The 24,673-nt window shown below is 49.6% G+C and overlaps 1 protein-coding gene across 5 annotated transcripts in view; it reads left to right on the top strand.

Moving 5' to 3' along the window:
- ADAMTS17 (ADAM metallopeptidase with thrombospondin type 1 motif 17) overlaps window positions 1-24,673 on the top strand; it is a 161,260-nt gene that overhangs the window by 126,424 nt on the left and 10,163 nt on the right. For all 5 annotated transcript variants that reach the window (XM_029575629.1, XM_029575631.1, XM_029575630.1 and 2 more), the window contains 2 exons: window positions 11,104-11,308; window positions 14,615-14,767. In XM_029575629.1, coding sequence (XP_029431489.1) covers window positions 11,104-11,308; window positions 14,615-14,767 — 358 coding nt within the window. The remainder of the gene's footprint in view (window positions 1-11,103; window positions 11,309-14,614; window positions 14,768-24,673) is intronic.

Below are 24,673 nucleotides of genomic sequence, written 5' to 3'. Positions count from 1 at the left end.
GAAATGTTAGCAAAATTAGCAACACAGTAATAATGCATGATTTCAATTACCCCAGTATTGACTGGGCAAATGTAATGTCAGGACGTGCTAAGGAGGTAAAGTGACTAAGATGAAATAAATGCTTCATGGAGCAGATGGTATAAGAATTGACGAGAGGGAGCTAGTTTAGACCTAATGCTTCGTGGAACACAGGATGTGGTGTGAGAGGTAACTGTGTTGGGGGCCACTTGACAACAGTGATCATAATAAGGTCAAACTTGACTTGATAACTGGAGGAAGGACATTAAGGAAATCTACTGCGACAGCGTTTAACTTCCATAAGGGAGACTATAATAAAATGAGGAAAATGGTCAGGAAAAAACTGAAAGGAGCAACTGGAAAGGTTGATCTAGCCGCCATTTTTGAAAATGTTTAGAACACAGAACACTAGTAATGAACCCTTGAGGCAGGCTTTTTGCCATATCGTGTGCCTATGTCTGGTTGGGCATGTACAGACTGAACACAGCTAAGGAGGCACCGAGTGGCGTCGAACATTCTTAAGATAAGTTATCGCATTTAATTAGGTTCTTGCAAGTGTGTGCATAATAGTATAAGAGTTTGGTAGTATTTTTGACCCAGAAAATGAATGAATTGAAGGTGCTGTCTTCTGATGCCGTTTGCAGCCAGTTTGCATTGCATTGCATTGCATTGCGGTAAGGATAGCAATTGAGGGAAGCATGTGGAGAGCATCTGACAAATGCTGGTATGAAGCATCTCCTGAAGAAGCAGCACTTGCTAGCGAATATACACTGGAATTTTAAATTGGGTGTGCACTTCCGCATGTATGTTGTAAAATACACCAACCATGCATAAGCCTGCTCCTGCTCGGGCGATGTTACAGCGAAAAACGTGGTACATTTTAGTAGTGTTTTGGATGTGTGCAGAAAACGAGAGAGTGTGGGAGCAGTAGAAGATGACCCCAAGAATGTGGCGTGAGGGGACAGATAGGATAGCAGTGAGCAGTGTTATTCATGGAGACAGAAACTGGATGGGGGGCAGTGGTTTTGGGAGGGAAGGTAAAACAATTTTTCCATGCGGCGATGTTGAGACTGATTCCAGGTGAAACTTCCTCTGTGTAGGGGCCATCAGCGAAAAGATGGTGCTGAGAGCAATGGGAGGCGATCAGAGCACTGAGGGAACGAGTTTAAAGGAGAACGAGAAGAGGATCCAGGGCAGGGGTGGCCAACTCCGGTCCTCGAGAGCCACAAACAGGCCCGGTTCTCAGGATATCTGCAATGAATATGCAGGAGATTGGAGGCATTGTGGATATCCTGAAAACCGGGCCTGTTTGTGGCACTCGAGGACCGGAGATGGCCACCCCTGGTGTAGGAATACACCAACCAATAATGGACAGTAGTGGAAGAGATTCCACCAAAGGATTCTCTAAGGGCCTTCCATGCCCAGAAATTGCAGAAAACCCCAAATGTACCTATGTACATACTTTGGATTTTGAAAATTTGACGTATAACTTTCATGGACAGGTTGTCTGGAGAATTTTGCAGCTGTAATTTGTGTGTGTAGATTCAGTGGAACAGTTTTCAAAGCTTACTTATGCTTGTAAGTCCACATTGAAAATTGGTGTAACTTCCAAACATTTTTGCTAACTTTCCTATGCACAGTGTGCACTGCTGATATTAGGCCACTCCTCCTTGGCAGTGAACATCACGTTAGGTCATTCCCCTTCTGCAATGCACACTGCTGACATTAGGCCACTCCTCCTTGGCAGCAAACATCACTTACGTTAGGTCATTCCCCTTCTTCAGTGCGCACTGCTGACATTAGGCCACTCCTCCTTGGCAGTGAACTCACTTACGTTAGTTCATTCCCCTTCAGTAGTGAGCACTGCTGACATTAGGCCACTCCTCCTTGGCAGTGAACATCACTTACGTTAGGTCATTCCCCTTCAGCAGTGAGCACCGCTGACATTAGGCCACTCCTCCTTGGCAGTGAACTCACGTTAGTTCATTCCCCTTCAGTAGTGAGCACTGCTGACATTAGGCCACTCCTCCTTGGCAGAGAACATCACTTACGTTAGGTCATTCCCCTTCTTCAGTGCGCACTGCTGACATTAGGCCACTCCTCCTTGGCAGCGAACATCACTTTCGTTAGGTCATTCCCCTTCAGCAGTGAGCACTGCTGACATTAGGCCGCTCCTCCTTGGCAGAGAACATCACTTACGTTAGGTCATTCCCCTTCTTCAGTGCGCACTGCTGACATTAGGCCACTCCTCCTTGGCAGCGAACATCACTTTCGTTAGGTCATTCCCCTTCAGCAGTGAGCACTGCTGACATTAGGCCGCTCCTCCTTGGCAGCGAACATCACTTTCGTTAGGTCATTCCCCTTCAGCAGTGAGCACTGCTGACATTAGGCCACTCCTCCTTGGCAGCGAACATCACTTTCGTTAGGTCATTCCCCTTCAGCAGTGAGCACTGCTGACATTAGGCCACTCCTCCTTGGCAGAGAACATCACTTACGTTAGGTCATTCCCCTTCTTCAGTGCGCACTGCTGACATTAGGCCACTCCTCCTTGGCAGCGAACATCACTTTCGTTAGGTCATTCCCCTTCAGCAGTGAGCACTGCTGACATTAGGCCACTCCTCCTTGGCAGCGAACATCACTTTCGTTAGGTCATTCCCCTTCAGCAGTGAGCACTGCTGACATTAGGCTACTCCTCCTTGGCAGCGAACATCACTTACGTTAGGTCATTCCCCTTCAGCAGTGAGCACTGCTGACATTAGGCCACTCCTCCTTGGCAGAGAACATCACTTACGTTAGGTCATTCCCCTTCAGCAGTGCGCACTGCTGACATTAGGCCACTCCTCCTTGGCAGAGAACATCACTTACCTGGGGTCATTCCCCTTCTTCAGTGCGCACTGCTGACATTAGGCCACTCCCCCTTGGCAGTGCACACTGCTGAAATTCCCCTTCAGCAGTGCACCCCAGTGACATTAGGCCCTGCCTGAAAGATCTACGGATGCTAATGGATTATTAATAGAAATTCCCTGGCTTGTCAGAGTCCCTGACATGTGCAGTTGATTAAAAGAAACGTCTTTTCTTTTACTTGGTGTAGGGCTTGTATTGTGCCTAAAATCTAATCAAGATGTCCAGCTTGGATTGTTTTGGTAGTTTTTCAAACTAGCTTTTCTCTTTGAGAGATTTATTTGTGCATGAGTGTAGATTTCTTTTTATTCAAAATGTAAAAGAAAAAATGACATGATTAAACTGTGAATTTAAGGAGGTCCTAAAGCTGTGCATTGCCTGATAATTCTGTGTACAGGGGCCTATGGGTCTTTCACTAGGCCTGTGCCCCTCCCTGTGGAGGACATATCGAGGATGGTAACAGTGAGTGGATTTTACTCCCCTCTAGGAAAGCCCAAAGTGGTACGGTCCTGGGTTTGGCGAGAGAGGTCCTAGAGAGTTCTGTTCAGAAGGGTAGGATTTGAGTGTGAGGGAAGTCCAGTCTCTCATCTCGCTGAAGTAGTCTGGAGTTTGGAAAGGGATAAAACTTGCCTTTTGTTCCAGTCCTCTAGAGATTCACTCTAGTGAGTGGAGAGGGCCACACAGACTTTTACTAGCAGTAAGTGTCCCCGGGGAATCCAGCAGTGGGGAGGCGAGTATCCCCTGCTGTGAGGGAGTAAACTGCTCTCCCTGGGTTCATTCTTCTGTAGGGGAAGAAGGACCATAGGCCTCACTCTGCGGCAATAAGGGATGAAGCCAGAGGACCACCAGGGGCCCCGTAGTATGGCAGGCGGGATGGGCCCTGCAATCTTTCTCTGAAATTCTAGTCTTATCTTTTTCTGCCCATTTTTTGCACCCCAAACGGTGCAGGAAAACGTCCCCATGCCTCCCTTGTAAGGATGCTCTTGGCCAACATCTGCCCCCGGCCCTAGGGAAGGGCAGCACAGGCAGCAGGAGGGTGGAGCAAAGGCCTTTCCCAGGTCTGTTTAGGATTAGCAAAGTTGAAAGTGGATGTTTGAGGCTCCTCCGAAGACACGAGCAGAACTGAGCTCTGAGAGGCTGCTGTGTGTGTTCTGGGCAGATACAGAGAGAGACGATTCCTCTCAAAGGCGCATCTGTTCTCCAGACAGGGGGAGAGAGGACGGCAGATTCAGTGCTCTTAAGTGTTTTATAATGCAATGGGAGTTAAGTTGGGATTATTGCTGGTGCACGAGCTCTCTCTGGGTGACGGCGACAGAGCGAATGTTTTCTTTTCTGGTTTCCTCCTCATCCTTTAAGCCTCCAGTTCAGCTGGAGCCGGCCTCTGTTGGCCTACGGCGCCAGGACTACCCCTTTTTTCTCTCCTGTATTAATACAGTACCTGAATGCAATCCACTTTGAAGTGCTGAAAAGCAGAATCTAAATCTAAATAAAAAACCGTCCCCTCCCAACTCACCCAGCCCAGCAACGACAATCCTCAGCCAGGGCCATGCTCCGCGCTCAGAGCTGTGCAGTGGCCAGGACTCCCTCACCTTAGAGGTGTGAATGCTGCCTGAAGGTTTGGGATTTTGAATGTTAATTTGAGGTCTTGACGTATTTTTTTTGCTGATGTAATTTTATTGTAGTGTGTGTTTAATAACATTTGTGTAATGATGTTAATGAATGTGTGTGTTGCTGATATTGCTAAATAGCTAGGATTGACAGTTGAATTGTGTTTGGATTAATGTATTCTGTTTTCCCTATTTATTGTAACATGGGGTGAGTTCTGGGGATGTTCTGAGGATGTTAATTATTTATTGTAACATGGGGTGAGTTCTGAGGATGTTAATTATTTATTGTAACATGGGGTGAGTTCTGGAGATGTTCTGAGTTCTGAGGATGTTAATTATTTATTGTAACATGGGGTGAGTTCTGAGGATGTTAATTATTTATTGTAACATGGGGTGAGTTCTGGAGATGTTCTGAGTTCTGAGGATGTTAATTATTTATTGTAACATGGGGTGAGTTCTGGGGATGTTCTGAGGATGTTAATTATTTATTGTAACATGGGGTGAGTTCTGAGGATGTTAATTATTTATTGTAACATGGGGTGAGTTCTGAGGATGTTAATTATTTATTGTAACATGGGGTGAGTTCTGAGGATGTTAATTATTTATTGTAACATGGGGTGAGTTCTGGAGATGTTCTGAGTTCTGAGGATGTTAATTATTTATTGTAACATGGGGTGAGTTCTGGGGATGTTCTGAGTTCTGAGGATGTTAATTATTTATTGTAACATGGGGTGAGTTCTGAGGATGTTAATTATTTATGTAGTTTTATGGGGTGAGTTCTGAGATTTAATTATTTATTGTAACATGGGGTGAGTTCTGGGTTACTAGTAGAATGGCATTAAATTGTATTACACTCCATCCTCTCCTTTGGGTGCCTGAGCAAATCTGCGCAGTGACTCACTTTGTACCTCCTTGGTCCTGGCCGCTGGGAGGACCGGTCATTCACTTACAAAGAGCAGTTTTGCAGTTCCTGTCAAGAGGAGAAGAGAATTAATAATTAGGTGCCCAGTTTTGGCTGAACTTTCCTTGTAAGTGTGTTAGATTTATTTTTTTTTATAAACCTGCTCATTTCGCCTCATTTTTTGAGTTCTAGAACTGTTGATTCAGATCCTTCCACCTCCTCACCACTTCCTCCTAAACCATCTTGAGGACAACGTTGGATTCTGGCCGTGTTAATGAGTTAGGAAGTGTGCCTTGCTGCTGTGATTGCTTGTATGAGTTTAATTATGTCCCCTGGCAGTTTGAGATTCGTCGCCTCCCTTAATTTGCGGACAGTTAGGCGCCGAAATGACTTTATTTCTTGATTTTCAATTTCCTTCTCGATTTAAGGGCCTTGCCGATTGGCTTGTTTCTTGGCATTTTGTTTGGAAGCACGCAAAGAGTTAATCCCAGGGCAGAAAGGAATTCTGGGGGATGTGCTCAGTAATGTAAGCATGGAGGCTGCGCGGATGACATCTGTAGGTTGCCTCTTTAAAAGTCAGGCATTTCCAAAACCAGGAGAGTCTGGACACATGGGATTTTTTTAGCTTCCAAAATGTAACCCAAAGCCTTGGCTGTGTGGCCCTCTTGAAGCTTACAAGTATTTGTTCATTTCTCCGCATTTCAACTCTATTTTTTACCAACCATGAAAAAGCAAGATTTTTTTTTTAACTTGTGAAGTGCTAGAATCATAAAGTTTGAATTCTCAGATATGAAGCTTTCTTAGATTGTTAAATTTGTCTGCTTCTGTCTGGACGGAGACTTGCTCCGGGCTTTCTGTTAACAGCGGGGCAGGGGTCACACACGTAACCGATTTGGGCTTCGGAATGAGCCACAAATTCAGCAGCAGGCAGGGACTCAGGGACTGGGAGGGTTCTTTGCTTTTCAAGCTCTGTGTCTTGCGACGGCAGCAAGAGATTTGTAAAGGGGGATGAGGCAGGCTCTGCCCCTTGGAGTTGGGCTGTCAGACTCGCTCTCCCTCTGAATCTCTGTAGGTGCACGGGAAAGTCAGTTTCACTCCCAGCGACTCGGGATTTACCTATATGACATTGACCATGCATTTTATTTTCTCCCCGCTGGAGGCTTTTGTACAGCTCAGGCCCCCAGCGGGGGCTGTATGGTTTTGTTGGGATCCTGTTTGGACGCAGGGGGGGCCACTCAAAAGTTCATGCAAAATATTAGAATTATCGCAGTTCTGCCCGGCCATTGAACTCTTGAATCCTCCCATAGTTGTATCATTTGGAGCCATCCCAGCACATGCTCGCCCGCGTCTCTTGGTTGCACAGTAGCCGAGGACCTCATTGTTCAGTAAAAGGCAGAATGGCAGCGGGCATCTTAATGTTTTCCCTGATGGCAGCCAACAAGTGGGAGAACATCTGCAGCATGGTTTGCAAACTGGAAATGACTCGAGCACATCTGCCTGCCATAACCATATTGTTTCGTGGCTCCGCCAAAGAGGGGGTGAAGGCTTTAGATCGACATGGGCCTAACGCTGTCCATCTGCAGATTAGAACGTGCGCCGTATGTAAATTATATTCCCAGTCAAAAAATGCAGCTGTCCCTCGCTGTGTGGGGTGGGGGCAGAGCAGACTCCAGGGTCCTCCGCTGGGGGGAGCACCCGAAGTCGCCTCCAGTCGCTCTCACATGCTGGATTTCTTCTTCTTTCACTTGGAGTAGAAAGCGGATGAATGTTTCTGACCGCAGACGCAGCTCTTCCGCTCCTCTGGGTTAGAGAGAGCAGGTTTCAGACATTAATTTTTGTTTTTTTCCTATGAGCAAGTTCCTCCTGTCCGGAGCACGGATTTCTAATCCATTCAGTTTCTCGCTGTAGGGCACGAGCCTCCGTCCACCACTGCAATGTGCATGCGTGGCTCTCTACTCCCTTCCCAAGCGAGGATGTGCCGGGGTGAACAGCGTGCAGATTATATAAGCGCATTAAAGGAATAAAGGGTTCCTGGGAGTTTGCTATCTCACAGGGCTTGCTGGATTTCACTCCGGAAGCGTTCTTGGCAGCCCTAAGTTCCTCAGACATACAGATGTGTTGGCTGCCCCAGACACGTGGAGTAGAGAAGAGTATCTCCATGTAACTGGGAACAGACCTGGACCAAGATCCAGACCCAAACCAAGAGTTCCCTACCCCTGTTCCTCTCCTGGTAAAGTTCAAGACAAGGCTGAGCTTTCCCTACAGGGTTCCTTGCACTCCCTCTACTGGAAGAAACCATGTGGGATATTCAGGGACGGACCTCTCTACCCATTATAAATCCTATAGCATGCATACAGTCTGCACCTCCCAATAGATCTCGTGCTGGAGGTGCAAACGGAACAAGCCACTAGCAGAATATCTCACCTCTGACAAACAGATCCCTCAGCAAATACAGAACCCCAAGTAGAAATAGAAATGATCGGACAAAAACTGAACTGGAAACCCCAAGAAGCCAAACTCGGCAGGCAATGCAGGAACAGAAATGCATTTCCTCCTGTGCTGTGCAAAGATATCAGGAATGCATATTTCCCAAATCTGACAGAGAAAATCGAGACCATCCACAAAAAAGCAAGCAGGAAAACCTCCGGGGGGAACAGCAGCCAGGGCAATAAAATATCTGGGCTCCTGCCACCAGGCCAGCAATGTAATCTGACCAGGGACAATATGGACCAGTCCCAGCAACTGGGGCCCATCCTTGTTACTGTAATTTTATCATTCTGGCAATGCTGTTCTGTACAGGTTTTCCCCTAAATTGTATCATTTTATGTATTATTTATATATTACTTTGGCAGCACTTGGAAACTTGTCATGCCGATAAAATTATCTGAATCCGACACAATATTATTTGTCGAAAATAGCTTTCAGGTTGCAAATATTTTTGTGAAAATGCAGTATTCCCTGTACATACCCAGATCAGTCCAGACTCCTAGGTTTTGCCTCCCTGCCAGCAGATGGAGACAGAGAGAGTTTCACTGACACCGTACATAACCCAGTGCGCCACCTGCAGTCCCTCAGGAATTCTCTGTCTCCAGCAGATGTAGATGGTGCAAAACCTGCAGTTCTGCAGTCAGGAGACTGCTTTGGATTTGTGAGCCTTCCTCCCAGGGGCTTTTTGGGTCCTAGTGGGTCCTTCTCTGTCTGATTGAGGTGGACGAGCTTGGGGGTTGGTGACCCTTTTGTACGCTGGCTCCTTTCATCCATGGGATGTAAATCTGATGGTCCAGATCCCTCCCCTTCACGAGGCTGCTGGGGCAGCTACAGGCTCAGGGCGGCTGTTTTCTTTTAGTCAGTTCCTTTTTTAATTTGGTTGATTCTCTTTATTTTCTGCTGGCAGCTCTGTGTTCCATTCTAGGAAGCTGGTATTGCAAGTCTGGCCCTTTTCTGATCTGCCATGCGGCCTGCGCTTCTGGAACCTGAACCCCTGCACCAAAGGAAAGTATTGGTTTCTATGGATCTTTATTTGTTCTCAGAGAGTGAAAACAAGAGAGAACCAGGAACTCCTTGGAGGAATCAGCAGCAGCGAGGTTCTGGATTGGGAAGCTACCTTAGCAGCTCAGTGATGGGGTTTTTCAGCAGCTTCTCTGCCTGTGACCGGGTGTTGGCTCCGGGGCACTGAGGGACTGTTCCCCTGCTTGCCGTTGAGGTGCTGGCGGGGCCACGGGTGTGAGGGGGAACAGCGTGTGCGTGCAGCAGAAGCATTCAGGGGTCTGCGTCAAACATGGCAGCACCGGTAAAACAAGCTTCACGGATGTTAGGGTCTAGCACTGAGGCTTTCCTCATCAGCACAGAAACGGTGGCCATTTTCGATTCCCTAGCAGCGTCAGCAGGAGAGATAGGGGAATCCCCTCCAACTATCACCTGCAGAGGTGCAGAGAGGCACTTGCACTGAGGAGGAGTAGAGGTCTTCTGACTGTTTTAATTTGCTTATGCACAAAGCGTGTTTAGCGAGATGCTGGCTCTTGGCCCCAGTCTCCATGGTTGAGTCGACTTGCATTTCTAAAGGGTGTCTGCTGCTGGAGCTGGGTGGCTCCTGGGAAGTCATTGCCCACTTTTGCTAGGCATTATCGCTTGGATGTCGGGGCTCCAGCTTCCATGTGCTTTAGTGAGCATGTTCTACGAGCGGAATTCTCCACGTCCCACCCAAGTTAAGGGCGCTCAGGTACATTTTAGGAGTCTGGACTGATCTGGGTACATACAGGGTGAGGAAACTTGGTTCTTACCTGCTAATTTTCATTCCTGTAGTACCACAGATCAGTCCAGAGACCCGCCCATTTACTGGGGGGAGGGGAGTCCGCCGCTCGTACTGTTGCTTTGTATACAGTTCAGAATTGGAAGTTTTCAGTGCTGATCGCGTATGTTAAATTTGGGAAACAAGTTTTCTTTTGTCTTTTTGGGCAACTTCACCTTCTTTCGGCTCATTGGAGGGGAGCGAATTTGCTTAGAAGCTTGCATAGAAATTTATGGTTGTTGCTGTCATCTTGGCTTGGGTACAGGTCAATGCTGAGGGACTGCAGGTGGCACAGTGGGTTATGTGCAGTGTCAGTGAAACTTTCTGTCTCCATCTGCTGGCAGGGAGGTAAAACACAGGAGTCTGGACTGATCTGTGGTACTACAGGAATGAAAATTAGCAGGTAAGAACCAGTTTTCCTGTCTGTGTCACCTTGGAAGAGTATTGCAGAAATTGCAAGAGGTTTATAAACTGTGAGCAGGAGTGATTCAGACACGAGAGAACGGTTCCTGAAACTGAGCCCGTGAGGGTTGGGCAGAGACCCCACAGGATTCTTCATGGAGCTCCTGCTAGGGACTTGCTGGATTTGGAGAAAGAAGGGATCTCACTCAGATATTACTTTTTTATATTTATAGTATTTGTGTTTTACAATGCCGCACATATTTCATAAATACATAACGGTGTCCCATGGGCAGAAGGGAAGATCAGTTATGGGTCAGCAGGGCCCCCAGGAGCTCCTGCCATAGGATAAAGAATTTGAAAGGTCAGAGACACATTCTAGGTTTGTTCTCCATTTCCATTGTCGCGGTGGCCGAGGGTTGACTTTGACCATGGATTTTGCTCTGGTCTGGAGGCAGCGCAGCGACTGCTTTTCTAAGTCATTGCCTTCTGCTGTGCACGCACTGGGAGGCAGAGAGCCCAGGCCATGAAGTGAATTGCAACTTTATGCTCATGCAATGAAGTCTTTCTAAATTTGTTTGTGAGATTTTATCCCATTTTGATGGTGTGGTGTTACAGTATTGCTGCTGCTTCATGACCTCTGCAAAATAATTCATTTATATTCTGCTTTTCATGACACTTTTAAAATGCATTCTACTCGGGGACTGAGGTGTCTCTCTACCCTCCGAGAGTTTACAGTCTAAGGAGTTCTCCCATTTTCTGTGTATGGGAAAATGCTTGGTAAATCAGGCCCTAAGTCTGAGGCAGTGGGAGGGTAAAGTGACTTTCCCCAAGGATCAGCAGACGGATTTGCGCCCTGGGCTTCCGTGGTTCTCAGCCATCTCTGCTCCAACCACTAGGCCACCCCTCCACTTGCTGTCACAAAATGATCTTGCCACCCTGTTAAGTTTCGTGCTAATCGCTGCTGCTGCTGTTATTCTGTTTGCTAGATGGGTGTCAGGCCCTTGGGGGCCCTGCTCCGCCACCTGTGAGAGAGGCTTCCAGCGGCGGGAAGTCACGTGCGTGTACCAGTTGCAGAATGGCACCTTTTTCAACACCAGGGACCTGTATTGCCTGGGCCACAAGCCGGCATCGATACAAGGCTGCGAAGGCCGAGCCTGTCTGTCCGTCTGGGAGGCTTCCGAATGGTCAAAGGTAGGAGGGACCCCCCGTGCTGCTTGCAAGTCGAGGTTCTGAGGGAGCCGTTCATGTGTCTTGCTGCCGCTGGCAGGTTTTGAACAAATTTAAAAAAGGTTCCACTCCTACCTTTGTGGAGCGTGGGCACGATTAAGGATAAAAATAAACCCTTCGCATCCCCTTGCACAGGACGCACACACAGGCCTGCTGATCACATAGAAACCTCTGCTGAAAGGGTGGGTGTTGGCCATTTGCTGCACATTTCAGGTTGAGTTCTGTCACGGAGGTGCTGATTATTCGACGCCGATGGAGAAAATGAATTATTTTGGGAGCGGTAGCGCGCCTCGTGCTCCCTGCTCAACTTCACTTTCCAAAGATTGAAATGAGTTTTTAGCAGGCAAGGGAGTGGCTTGCACGCGGGATTAGGGGCAGGACCTGGAAATAACGCACTGCACGGCCCAGGGGATGGAGAGCAGTGTCCTACTGGGCCAGGGTTCAAATCCCGCCGCTGCTCCTTGTGACCTTGGGCAAATCCCGTCACCCTCCTCTGCCTCAGGTACAAACTTACCCCTGGATGCGCTAAGCCACGAGGGTTTTTCACAGGAGCGGGGGTCCCACTATTGCGGGGGGGTAAGGGGGCTGTCACCGGGATGGCGGGGCCCCTTCCCTGAAAAGACATCGTGGCTGTACGTGGCCCGATCTTTTGTCTTGCGGCCAAAGAGTGCGGGACAAAAGAGCTCGGCGAGCGGCCCTTTAACGTGATGGCGGCGCCAACCTCACGGGACCACCATCCACCTTAAAGGGCCGCTGGTCTGAAAAAAACATCCCAGCAAAGAGGGGAGGTTGAGCGGGGGTCAGTGCTGACCCCCCCCCATCGAGGTGGCTCTGACTACCCTCCCCCCCCCAAAAGAAAAGTGAGCCCCCTCCTCCCCCAAACGTACAATCATGGCCCTGCCCCCCCCCCCCCCCAAGCTAAAAAGATAAAAAAATGAAGGTCCCAGCGCCCTGGACCCTGAAATGCAAGTTGGTGCTCTCGCGGTGGGGGCGGGCGCACCCTGGAACCCGACCCGGTCGGCGCCGTTCTCCACACTGCCCTTGCCCCAGTCACATGGCATCAGAGCCCGGTTGGATTGCGAGAGCCCCCCTGGGGGACAGGGACTGCAGGCCTCTCAGAACAGAAATACTGCTTTTCTAGTTGCCTGCCGCCCTGCAGAGTCCTTGGCGCTCTCTTATCCCACAGACTTGAGGCGCATTTTCGAAGTGACATTCCCCGCATGCTTTCCCCGTGAGCGCTGTCCGCACACGTTTACACCTGCTCACCTGTGCAGGTGCTTTTCCCAAGGAAGAGCAGGCGCCGCCCCAGGAGCTCCCGCCCCTACACCCACCTGTTTGCGGTTCGATAAAAGCCCGTTTTTATGGGGAAAGCATGGAAATGGCTTTGATCACCGCCCTGGGAAGATCTTACGTGTGCAGCCCCTTCCCTCCCTGCTGCAACTTGTGGTAAATTTTCTGGGTAATGGTGCGGCCCTCCCTCCACGGGTTTCTCGCATCCTGCGCTCTGCAGCGCTGTCACCCAGAAGCCTTTACTGCGAGTCATTGCGGAGTCCAGAGCAGGGCGCAGATAACAGAGTGAAAAGCTTCCCAGATTCTTTTTTTTTTTTTTTTGGTTTTCCCAAAGAATTTCAAGGCTCGCTCCTTTCGCTCCCGGTCATAAACACTTGTGTTTCATGTTCCTGACGGGGTTAGCAGGTCAGACCTTCCTGGCTTTTGTTCTTTGAGTCAGGCAGGCTACGTTCGGGCGGCGCAGGCTTTGTCGCCGTGTACATCGAGCAGACATCACTCCAAGCGGGGCCTGATAGCCCTGGCGCTCACAGCGCCTTCTCAGCGTCAGCCGTCTGTGGAAGGATCCTTGGAAGGGGCGGGATACAGAGCCAGAGAGGGGCCCTTTGCATCTCTCACCACTTTTATTACTTGGCTGCAGCAGTGCAGTTGGGACACACAGAGTAACTGCGATTGCGCACGTGCGAGCCAAGGATGTCAGCTCGCTGAGTAAAAAGGGAGCCATTCCCCATCTGCAAAGAGCCCATGCGAGGGCAGTTAAGGTCTGTTTCAGGTATCAGCCTTAAGTGCCCAAGTTCCAGTAAATGGGATTGCAGGAATGGACTAGGGACTGTCTTGTTCATTACAACATTTATGTGCCCAGAGTCTGTCTCCTTTCTCAGAATTCTCGTGCTCCACTGGAGGTTTAAGATACCCCCTCGCCTCACCCGCCAAAGGTTGATTGAAGGACTGGGCAGACACCCTGTGTTAGGACAGACAGTCTCCCCTCTGCTAGGCAGACGTGCAGCCATGACCTGCAGAGGACGGAGCAACACAGCACCCTGCATGGCAGCGCTCCAGCACAGCAGCATTAGGTCAGAGGGCACGCTGCAGGGAGCAGCCCCAGTGGGCCTGCCTGTCTTTATGGATAAAAATCAAAATAGTAATAAAGCGACTGAATCTGTCTGGACTCTGCCACACAGACGTGGGGTCAGAAGTCTGAGTGCCCTGGCAAAGCACCAACCAGCGCAATTGCGAGAAACGCACGCCTCAGCGTGGCTGCCCATCGCTGGCGCCACGGAAATGGCAGGCGAGCTCATTGTCAGCTGCACGGTTTTTGTTTTTTTTTTTAGAGTACAGTGGTAGAATTATGAACTTGCAAAAGGACTGAATGAGAAAGCTAGAGAGCAAGCGCTGCGTCCCTGCTGGCTGTGAGCTGCAGGCAGGGAAGATCCCTGCAACATCTCGGATGCACTCCAAAAGCATTTCCAGCCCAGCATAGCGTGAGCAGGAGTACAGGTACCTGCAGAGGCAGTAGGACTGCACAAACCGCTCAGCCCGACTCATTGCAGTGAGAATGACTTGTCCTGCTTCTGGGCTCTGCTCTTTATAAGAAACGTTTTTCAAAGCTGGGCCGTACTCAAGGAGCAGGGGTAGCCAGCCCTGCGTGGTTTGCATGTTCCCTACCGAGCACCGACCGCCAACCTGCAGATCTGAGCTGTCCCAAAACTAGAGCCTGATGCGCTGTGCTGTAAGGCCCCCCCGTGTTGAACAGCACAATAATTAGACGTTACGTCCAGGGTAGCGCGGCGGAAGAATTCACCGCCACCGCTCACTACCCCCTGTAAACGCGCTGCGGGAAATGGCGTGAATGGCGTCGCGTGGGACTGGCCCCCTCCAGGATCCCTCTCAGTCTCCCTGGACTCCAGCAGGCGCTCACAGCTTTCTGCCCCTATTGCTAAGCAGACTGCGAATGAGGGTAATGAATCTTTTTTTACTTTGCAGTGCTCGACCAGCTGTGGCCAGGGGAGGAAGAGGAGGACGGTGACCTGCACGAACCCCCAAGGGAAATGTGATGCAGCCGCCAGGCCACGAGAAGAGGAGGAATGCGAGGACCACGCCGAGTGCTACGAGTGGAAGACGGGCGAGTGGGCGAAGGTAACTAACTCTGTCCCCCAAAGAACAAGGGGTCCTGTTGGTCTCTGAGCCAGAAGGGCAAAGCTGCTCTCTCCCGAGTTCCTGTACTGCCTGGCACGGAGGCTGCACCTCGCACTACAGAAGAGAGGAAAGGTGCCGCTGGGGGTGGGAGGGGGATGGGGGTCCCAGGTTTAAGGATAAAGTGCAAAAGGCCCCTCCGCGCTGTTTCTGGTGGTCGGGAACATTGTGGGCTCAAGGGAGCAGGGACCGTACCCCTCACTGGGCAAGGCAGGGGAACCGAGCTCAGTTTTACATCCGTGGTGGGCAAAGGAATGGGAACTGAACTGAAAGACCCAAGGTGCAGAGCCTTGAAGTGAGAGGCCCGCGGGGTCTGAGCAGGGGAAACCGAATTCTGCGCGGTGGTGCCCGGAGGGGCAGGAGAGAGGGGGCCCTCAGGATGTCAGGAAAGCCTTTAACTCTCTGACTGGTGAGCCAGTTACTTTGCCAGTGCTGGGCTCAGTCCGCTTCAGTGTCTTTATGAGGCACTGGGGAAGGTTTAGCAGGAAAAACGGGGCTGTCTGCTGCAGGCAGGAACATCTGCAAAGGAGGGGCTGTGCCAGGGGAGCAGCAGCACCCGTTCCTCGGTTCTGCTGCTTCCCAGAGCCTCGTTTTACAGCTCGTTTCCAGGTGCACTGCTCTGCAGTGCCCGCCCTCGCTTCCCTTACTGTTTCCTGCCCCTGCAAAATCTCGCCGTCTGTTATAAAAGCAAGAAATTTACAGAAAAAGCTTTGTATGTAACCTGTCACTCTGTGTGTGTGTGTGTGTGTGTGTGTGTGTGTGAAAACCTGTCACGTACTGTACTGTGTGTAACCTGTCACTCTGTGTGTGTGTGTGTGTATGTGTGTGTGTGAAAACCTGTCACGTACTGAACTGTGTGTAACCTGTCACTGTATTGTGTGAAAACCTGTCACATATTGTACTTTGTGTGCAGTCTGTCACTGTGTGTGTGTGTGTGTGTGTAAAACCTGTCACATATTGTTCTTTGTGTGCAGTCTGTCACTGTGTGTGTGTGTGTGTGTGTGTGTAAAACCTGTCACATATTGTACTTTGTGTGCAGTCTGTCACTGTGTGTGTGTGTGTGTGTAAAACCTGTCACATATTGTACTTTGTGTGCAGTCTGTCACTGTGTGTGTGTGTAAAACCTGTCACATATTGTACTTTGTGTGCAGTCTGTCACTGTGTGTGTGTGTGTGTGTAAAACCTGTCACATATTGTACTTTGTGTGCAGTCTGTCACTGTGTGTGTGTGTGTCTGTAAAACCTGTCACATATTGTACTTTTGTGCAGTCTGTCACTGTGTGTGTGTGTGTAAAACCTGTCATATATTGTACTGTGTGTTTAACCTGACACAGTACTGTATAGTGTGAAGTTGGTATTCAAAAGCCAATTAGATGGATAACTTTTCAGTTATCCACCTAAATAGTAAAACAGTGATATTTAGCGCTGTTTGCAGCTACATTCTAGCCACATAATGAGTTATACATCCCCATTTTGACAAAGTCCATATTATTGAAATTCAAAACTCGGGTCTTCGTGTGATTTCTCTATCTTATTTGCGACATCAAACCATACCGTCTGGTCATCACTGGTGCTCAGGTGGGCACCTCCCTAGACATTAGAGACATTATCCCCATTAGTGAGCATCAGACCGAGTATCACTCCCTCCCTCCCTCCCTCGTGGGTTCCACACCTCTAGTACTGTGTGTGTGTGTGTACTGTATGGTGTATAACCTGTCACAGTGTGTGTGTGTGTGTGTGTGTGTGTGTGTGTACTGTATGGTGCATTACCTGTCACTGTGTGTGTGTGTGTGTATGTGTACTGTATGGTGTATAACCTGTCACAGTGTGTGTGTGTGTGTATGTGTGTGTGTGTGTGTACTGTATGGTGTATAACCTGTCACAGTGTGTGTGTGTGTGTGTATGTGTACTGTATGGTGTATAACCTGTCACAGTGTGTGTGTGTGTGTGTGTGTGTGTGTACTGTATGGTGTATAACCTGTCACAGTGTGTGTGTGTGTGTGTGTGTACTGTATGGTGTATAACCTGTCACAGTGTGTGTGTGTGTGTGTGTGTGTACTGTATGGTGCATTACCTGTCACTGTGTGTGTGTGTGTGTATGTGTACTGTATGGTGTATAACCTGTCACAGTGTGTGTGTGTGTGTGTGTGTACTGTATGGTGCATTACCTGTCACAGTGTGTGTGTATGTGTACTGTATGGTGTATAACCTGTCACAGTGTGTGTGTGTGTGTGTGTGTGTGTGTACTGTATGGTGCATTACCTGTCACAGTGTGTGTGTGTGTGTGTGTGTGTACTGTATGGTGCATTACCTGTCACAGTGTGTGTGTGTGTGTGTGTGTGTACTGTATGGTGCATTTCCTGTCACAGTGTGTGTGTGTGTGTGTGTGTGTGTACTGTATGGTGTATAACCTGTCACAGTGTGTGTGTGTGTGTGTGTACTGTATGGTGTATAACCTGTCACAGTGTGTGTGTGTGTGTGTGTGTGTTTGTACTGTATGGTGTATAACCTGTCACAGTGTGTGTGTGTGTGTGTGTGTGTATGTGTACTGTATGGTGTATAACCTGTCACAGTGTGTGTGTGTGTGTGTGTGTGTGTAACCTGTCAGTACTGTACTGTGTGTGTACAACATTGTGTGAATACCTTTGAGCACCGTACCCAGCACCAGAGCCTGAGACTTGACCCAATCCCACTGTCCGGTGCATCAGCAGCTACACCATTGTTGCTTTTTTATTTATGTATTGTATTTGATTTATATTTGATTTACATACGGACACTGTAGGTTGTTCCCTGTCTGCAGGGGGCTCACAATCTAAGTTTGCCTCTGAGGCAGTGGAGAGTGAGGTGACTTTGCCCAAGCTCACGAGGAGCAGCAGTGGGATTTGAACCTTGGCGTCCCTGGTTCTCAGCCTCCTGCTCCAACCACTTGGGCTACTCCAAGTTTCACCGTTAGAGGTCTTGGATCTCCAAAGGATTTCTCCCCATGTTACTTAGTGAGAAATGTCTTTACTGATGCAGAAGTGACGTGTGCTTGGGCTGCTGCCTGGCTTGTGTTAGTGCCGTGTGTGCAGCGATTTATCTGCTTTGGAGAACAACGCGGGCTCCTTTTCCTGGAACTGCTGATTGGGTCCCATGGAGAGGCAGCTCTCTTGCAAAGAAACCGAATGCCCCTAATGAGAGGCTGTGGAACAAGGACTGGGAAGCCGCGCGGTGTGACATCTATCAGAGGCTCGCAACATAACGTGAGCCCCCAGATTAACTCCCTGAGGACGCTGCCGCGCTGCTGCTGGGATCTCCACTCCAGAAAGAGGTCACAACAGCGTCTGCAGAGATTTTTGCTGGGCTGTGAGCACCTTGTGCATAATCATGGGGATGTCTGCAACCTTGAGAAAGGGCTGTATTTATCTGGAAATAGTTTCATTTTGTAGGAATTAAAGCTTTGGGGGGTGTGTTTGTGTTTGGTGCATAAGCTCTCTTCTTTCTCTTGGACTCTCCCGTCCTCAGGCTTGTACCCGATGTAGCTGCATCTCGGGGGAGGGGCAGGGTAGAAAAGAAAAGGTTTAATGGGAAGTTTTCCAAACAGCCCAGCCAGGATCAGTGGGCACTTTGAACAGATTTTCAGAAGGAAAGTGCACGCAAACCTCCCCTTTGCATGCTGTCCCCAGACACATCTGGCCTTTTGTGCAAGAGAAGTTTAGCCTGGCAGTATCTCGTGTGGTTTGAAAAGGCCAAGCAGAGAAGCTGGAGGATTAAATCACCTGTGCAGTCACACCCACAATCACCTGTGCAGTCACACTCACAATCACCTGTGCAGTCACACCCACAATCACCTGTGCAGTTACACTCACAATCACCTGTGCAGTCACACCCACAAATAATGATTTGGCAAATTGTTCAAGTCCACAAACTTGATAAGTTATAAATGTTTGTTTTATTGGCTTAATAGGAACAACATTTCAAATATTGGCGTTCACGGTCCACTCTCTTCAGCTGGTCAACCAAATGTTCACGTGAAAGGTGGCCAATGAATCCAAAATAAATCTCAGTCTTCTCATGACTCTTATTCCATTGTTGATACAAGTCATTCACAAGCGACTGAAGAAGCGTCTTTATATGGAAATCCTTCTGGTACCATGATTGGTACTTATCCAGTATATGTACTTTGTTGGAGAAGAGTCGAGGGATGGAGCTCACGGGCCTCTGCTCCTGGCTGCACGTGTCTGCGGGAGAGCACTGGGATCTCTCGCTGTCTGGTGTGAACAGTGGAAGGACCAAGGAGCAGAAGAATTGGCAGACTGCTTGCCTAGACCGGCTGCCAAAGGCCTGTCAGAATTAATTCTGTACATTTGAAAAATTACCTCCAGCCACCTGCCTGGACGACAACCTTTGCCAACTGGTTCCTAATCATTTTCTCAGACTATGAAATGCTGGCTCACAGGTATACAACCCAAGGGAACATTTAGGAGGGGAAAAAAGTGAATTTCCTAGAAGAATAGTGTTATATGGAGAAATACTGTGCCAAAGAGAGAGACGCAAAATATTCTGAGTGAGCGAACCTTCGTCACAGCTCAAGTATGCAGAGCTCTGCGCTTGGAAAGAGACTTTTTTTGGAAGGATTACGTGATCTTTGTTTTTAAAAGGAAATATTACAATACTGTAGGCATGAAAGGAGACGCGTTGTTCCTTCGAGGTCTTCGTTCTTCCAAGCTTGGACCATAGAAACATTTCCACCAACAAAGTATGTGCAGACTTTTCTGAGGCCCTGCATAGCCGGGCAGAACACCCACAAGCCCCTTTAATGTGCTGCTTTCTCCTGACCCCTTTTCTGACGAGTGTAATTCGTTTTCGGTTTGATTTTTGATATCTATAAGCCTCTCACCTAGCGAGAAAAAAACCTGGGAAACTGTAGGACGTGGGAAATAGTTTCCGTCTTTATTCTTACCCGTCAGCAACCTCCTGCTTTTTTTTTTGGTAGTGCTCAGAGTTGAATATGAAAGCTTTGAGCGTTTGCTTTATTTTCGTGTAGCAGAATTATGCAGTAGTTTCATCTTAAAAGGAGTGAAACCTGCACAAGAAATAGAACAGGGATGCTTCCCAGAAACAAGAGAGCAGAGTCTCCTGAAAGGACATGGGCTTTCTTTTACGTCCCTCGGCAGTTCTGCTGAAACATGCTCTGTGTTTCTTGATTAAAAGAAGATGTTTCTTTCCCTACGAGTTGTTTTTTTTGTTTTTTTTTTATAGCTGAGGCTAGAATGCTTGGCCCATGGTGATGTTTTGGAGTTCAGAGGTCATCTTCCCTTTATTCCTTTGCCTCCATGGCACCTTAGCCAGGTACCTTGGACTCTCCCTGGGGGGCTGGAGCCCAGGACAGAGGGGCATTGGCAGCTGATGTCGGCGGTCACAGACCAGTGCAAACAGCCATTCGCTGGGCTTTTATCCATGGGCCATCTGAAGCCTGGCCAATTGCAGTTTGGTTCCTCTGCTGTGAGATTTAAATATTTACTTACTTATCTGCCACAAATAAATATCTGTGTGTATATTTATTTGTGGCAGAATGCACAAAAAAAAGAGAATTTAGCATATTTGAAGCAAAATTAGAATTTTCATGTAATGTTCATGGTGAGACAGAGACAGGTAGTCAGGGGCGGGAGAGGAACCCCCCAGGCTAAAGCAGACCGAGATCTCTGTCTGAGTTCACTTCCAGACAATGCCTGTTTTGGCTTCGTTGTCTTCTCCTCTGACGAGCACGTTTCAGCGCTCCTGAGGTGACCTGTGCAGGTTTCGGCTCTGGTAGCGTATCCTGATTTTACCATGTGGGCTCGTGACCTGCTGACTTTGGGTATGGAGCCGATTCAGGGAATCCCAGGGGGGGGGTTTGCCTCCTGTCCCTGAGGAGTACAAGTTCCATTCCAGTGATCGCTGGAGGGAAAAATGATTTCTTTATTCAAACTTGATTTTCTGCTTTATTGCTGAGACAGCAAAGCGGGTAACAATCAAAATAAATGGCACAGACCGAACAAATACAAAGTTTAAAGTATAATTAATGTAAAAGTTCCCTCTCCTGCCAGCACAGTCAGGGCACCAAGTCACTAAGAGAACCTCAAGGTCGCTGATCCAACAAAGCTTGCTCGAGATAGGGAGCCAGATTCCTCCTGAGGGAGAGATAATCCTGCAGTTTGGTGGACGCTTGAATAAGTGAAGCCTGCGGTGACAAACCTGAAGATCAATAGTCTGAGAGATTTTGTGCCGGACTGGTTGAGACATTTAAATAGAGCAGATAAGATCTTAAATCTAATGGTCCTCCCCTGAGCCGGTGTGACGGGATCTCACACCTTGCCTCTGTCTGTAGTGTTGGCAGGTAGCCAGGTGGCTGGTGGCAGTTGAGATAGCCCTGAGGCTATGGCTTCGAAACGACCTCAGTATGGTTTCCCAGGCCTAAGCCAACGAGAGCAGTTTTCAAAGCATTTTTACCTTCATTGAATGCCCATCTGATCATCGACTTCCCTCCAAGGCGCTAAAAGGCCGCATGCAGGTGCTTTTCCACGGCGCTCTCGCACTATTGGCTCGCACGGCGAGGAAGCATTCCTGGGGGGAAGGGGGACGCGGTGTTCATGACGGGGAGGCATTTTCAAATCTACGCCTGCTATTTTCAATGAAAAGAAATCCCTGTACCTGCGCAGAGAGCGCGTGCAAGTGTCCGCAGGTGCAATTCAGATTCAAAGTGCACGAGTCCGTTCCCTTTCAGAATCCGTGCAGGGCTGCGGGATTGAAACCTTCCTACGCACCCTGTCCCGGTACCGACAGTTTCAGGGTTGCCCCCTAAATGGAAATCAGGATAGGGAACATTTTGTGTTTGAATTTCTTACCCCTTCGCATCATTTAAAAGTTCCCTTTCCCTGTTACCTAGAAATATCCCTTTGGGGGTCCATCTTCAAAGACATCGAGCAGGCTAACCTGTGAGTTTTCTTGCAGATTGCCGACTTCTTAACGTTTCGGGTGCTTATCTGGATAAATGTACGCTGGATAACATGGGGCATGCCGGGGCAGCCGGATAAGGTTTCAGCTAACTCAGACCTTCTCCGGCTAACTCTGGTCATGCCATAGAGTAGTCCTGAAGTCAGCCGGAGAAAGGCAGTTGAGTGTCTTCGGTGGTTGCCCTGTTCAGAACGGTTCCTCCTTCCAGGCTGGCGCTCAGGGTTCAGACAATGAGGTGATATTAAGGAACTGAAAGTGTCTCCTTGTGACGCAGCATGGCCCTGGGACAGGCAGTGGTGCGTCAGCCCGGGAGAAGGTTTTCCCTTTACCAATCAGTCGGTCTCTCTGCTGTAACCAATCTATCTAGATCTCTTTCATGGGGGGTGGCAGGAGCGCTCCTGAGGGATGTGTCTGCTAGCAAGTCCCCCTCCTAAAGTAATTGAAAGCAGGTCTGCTCCTCTGGCAGGAGGTCTTTACTTGCATGTTGCTGGCAGTTAATTAGCAAGTGATTGCAGATGGGGTTGTGTGTATTTTGGATGCTAATGTAAACCTATTGGGTATCTGGAGATTTGGCACATTAACAGCACAAGATTTATTTATCATTACTAGGAAGAAATAAGGAAGGGGGAGGAGAACCTCTGCTGTTTCAGTGTAGCTGTAACCAGGGGAGCGGGGCCCAGAAGACACAGGGGATCTCCTCTAGTGTTACAGCACAGGGGTGAGAGGGCTGGAGGGCCCAGGAGGTTACAGGGACACAGGGGATCTCCTCTAGTGTTACAGCACAGGGGTGAGAGGGCTGGAGGGCCCAGGAGGTTACAGGGACACAGGGGATCTCCTCTAGTGTTACAGCACAGGGGTGAGAGGGCTGGAGGGCCCAGGAGGTTACAGGGACACAGGGGATCTCCTCTAGTGTTACAGCACAGGGGTGAGAGGGCTGGAGGGCCCAGGAGGTTACAGGGACACAGGGGATCTCCTCTAGTGTTACAGCACAGGGGTGAGAGGGCTGGAGGGCCCAGGAGGTTACAGGGACACAGGGGATCTCCTCTAGTGTTACAGCACAGGGGTGAGAGGGCTGGAGGGCCCAGGAGGTTACAGGGACACAGGGGATCTCCTCTAGTGTTACAGCACAGGGGGGAGAGGGCTGGAGGGCCCAGGAAGTTACAGGGACACAGGGGATCTCCTCTAGTGTTACAGCACAGGGGTGAGAGGGCTGGAGGGCCCAGGAGGTTACAGGGACACAGGGGATCTCCTCTAGTGTTACAGCACAGGGGTGAGAGGGCTGGAGGGCCCAGGAGGTTACAGGGACACAGGGGATCTCCTCTAGTGTTACAGCACAGGGGTGAGAGAGCTGGAGGGCCCAGTAGGTTACAGGGACACAGGGGATCTCCTCTAGTGTTACAGCACAGGGGTGAGAGGGCTGGAGGGCCCAGGAGGTTACAGGGACACAGGGGATCTCCTCTAGTGTTACAGCACAGGGGTGAGAGGGCTGGAGGGCCCAGGAGGTTACAGGGACACAGGGGATCTCCTCTAGTGTTACAGCACAGGGGTGAGAGGGCTGGAGGGCCCAGGAGGTTACAGGGACACAGGGGATCTCCTCTAGTGTTACAGGCACAGGGGTGAGAGGGCTGGAGGGCCCAGGAGGTTACAGGGACACAGGGGATCTCCTCTAGTGTTACAGCACAGGGGTGAGAGAGCTGGAGGGCCCAGGAGGTTACAGGGACACAGGGGATCTCCTCTAGTGTTACAGCACAGGGGTGAGAGGGCTGGAGGGCCCAGGAGGTTACAGGGACACAGGGGATCTCCTCTAGTGTTACAGCACAGGGGTGAGAGGGCTGGAGGGCCCAGGAGGTTACAGGGACACAGGGGATCTCCTCTAGTGTCTTAGTATAGAGGTGAGGGGAGCAAAGGTCAGGAGGTTACAGGGACATGGGGTAATAGTTACAGTATAGGAGTGAGGGGAGCAGAGCCTGGGAGATTACAGGGACACAGGGGGATCTCCTCTAGTGTTACAGCACAGGGGTGAGAGGGCTGGAGGGCCCAGGAGGTTACAGGGACACAGGGGATCTCCTCTAGTGTTACAGCACAGGGGTGAGAGGGCTGGAGGGCCCAGGAGGTTACAGGGACACAGGGGGATCTCCTCTAGTGTTACAGCACAGGGGTGAGAGGGCTGGAGGGCCCAGGAGGTTACAGGGACACAGGGGATCTCCTCTAGTGTTACAGCACAGGGGTGAGAGGGCTGGAGGGCCCAGGAAGTTACAGGGACACAGGGGATCTCCTCTAGTGTTACAGCACAGGGGTGAGAGGGCTGGAGGGCCCAGGAGGTTACAGGGACACAGGGGATCTCCTCTAGTGTTACAGCACAGGGGTGAGAGGGCTGGAGGGCCCAGGAGGTTACAGGGACACAGGGGATCTCCTCTAGTGTCTTAGTATAGAGGTGAGGGGAGCAAAGGTCAGGAGGTTACAGGGACATGGGGTAATAGTTACAGTATAGGAGTGAGGGGAGCAGAGCCTGGGAGATTACAGGGACACAGGGGGATCTCCTCTAGTGTTATGACGCAGGGGTGAGAAGGGTGCAGAGCCCAGGAGGTTACAGAGACATAGGGGAAGTCCTCTAGTGTTACAATATAGAGGTGAGAGGAGAGCCTGGGATGTGGCAGTGGGGACAGAGAGAGAGAGAGAATGAAGCGAGTGAGAGAAAGCTAAGGAAGGAGCAGCTAAGGAAGAAGCAGCAGGGAGCAGAGTTAGAGATGGCAAAAGAGAAATGGGACAGGAGAAGCTGAGAATTGAAAAGATCACAGGAAACCAGAAGTGATGAGGAGACTGACAGGACTGAGATGGGCAAAACCAAGAAAAGGAGAATTTTCACAGGAATTCA

The sequence above is a fragment of the Rhinatrema bivittatum genome, chromosome 13 (genome assembly GCF_901001135.1).
Source record: "Rhinatrema bivittatum chromosome 13, aRhiBiv1.1, whole genome shotgun sequence".
NCBI lineage: Eukaryota > Metazoa > Chordata > Amphibia > Gymnophiona > Rhinatrematidae > Rhinatrema > Rhinatrema bivittatum.
This window is presented reverse-complemented; position numbering and strand designations above follow the sequence as displayed.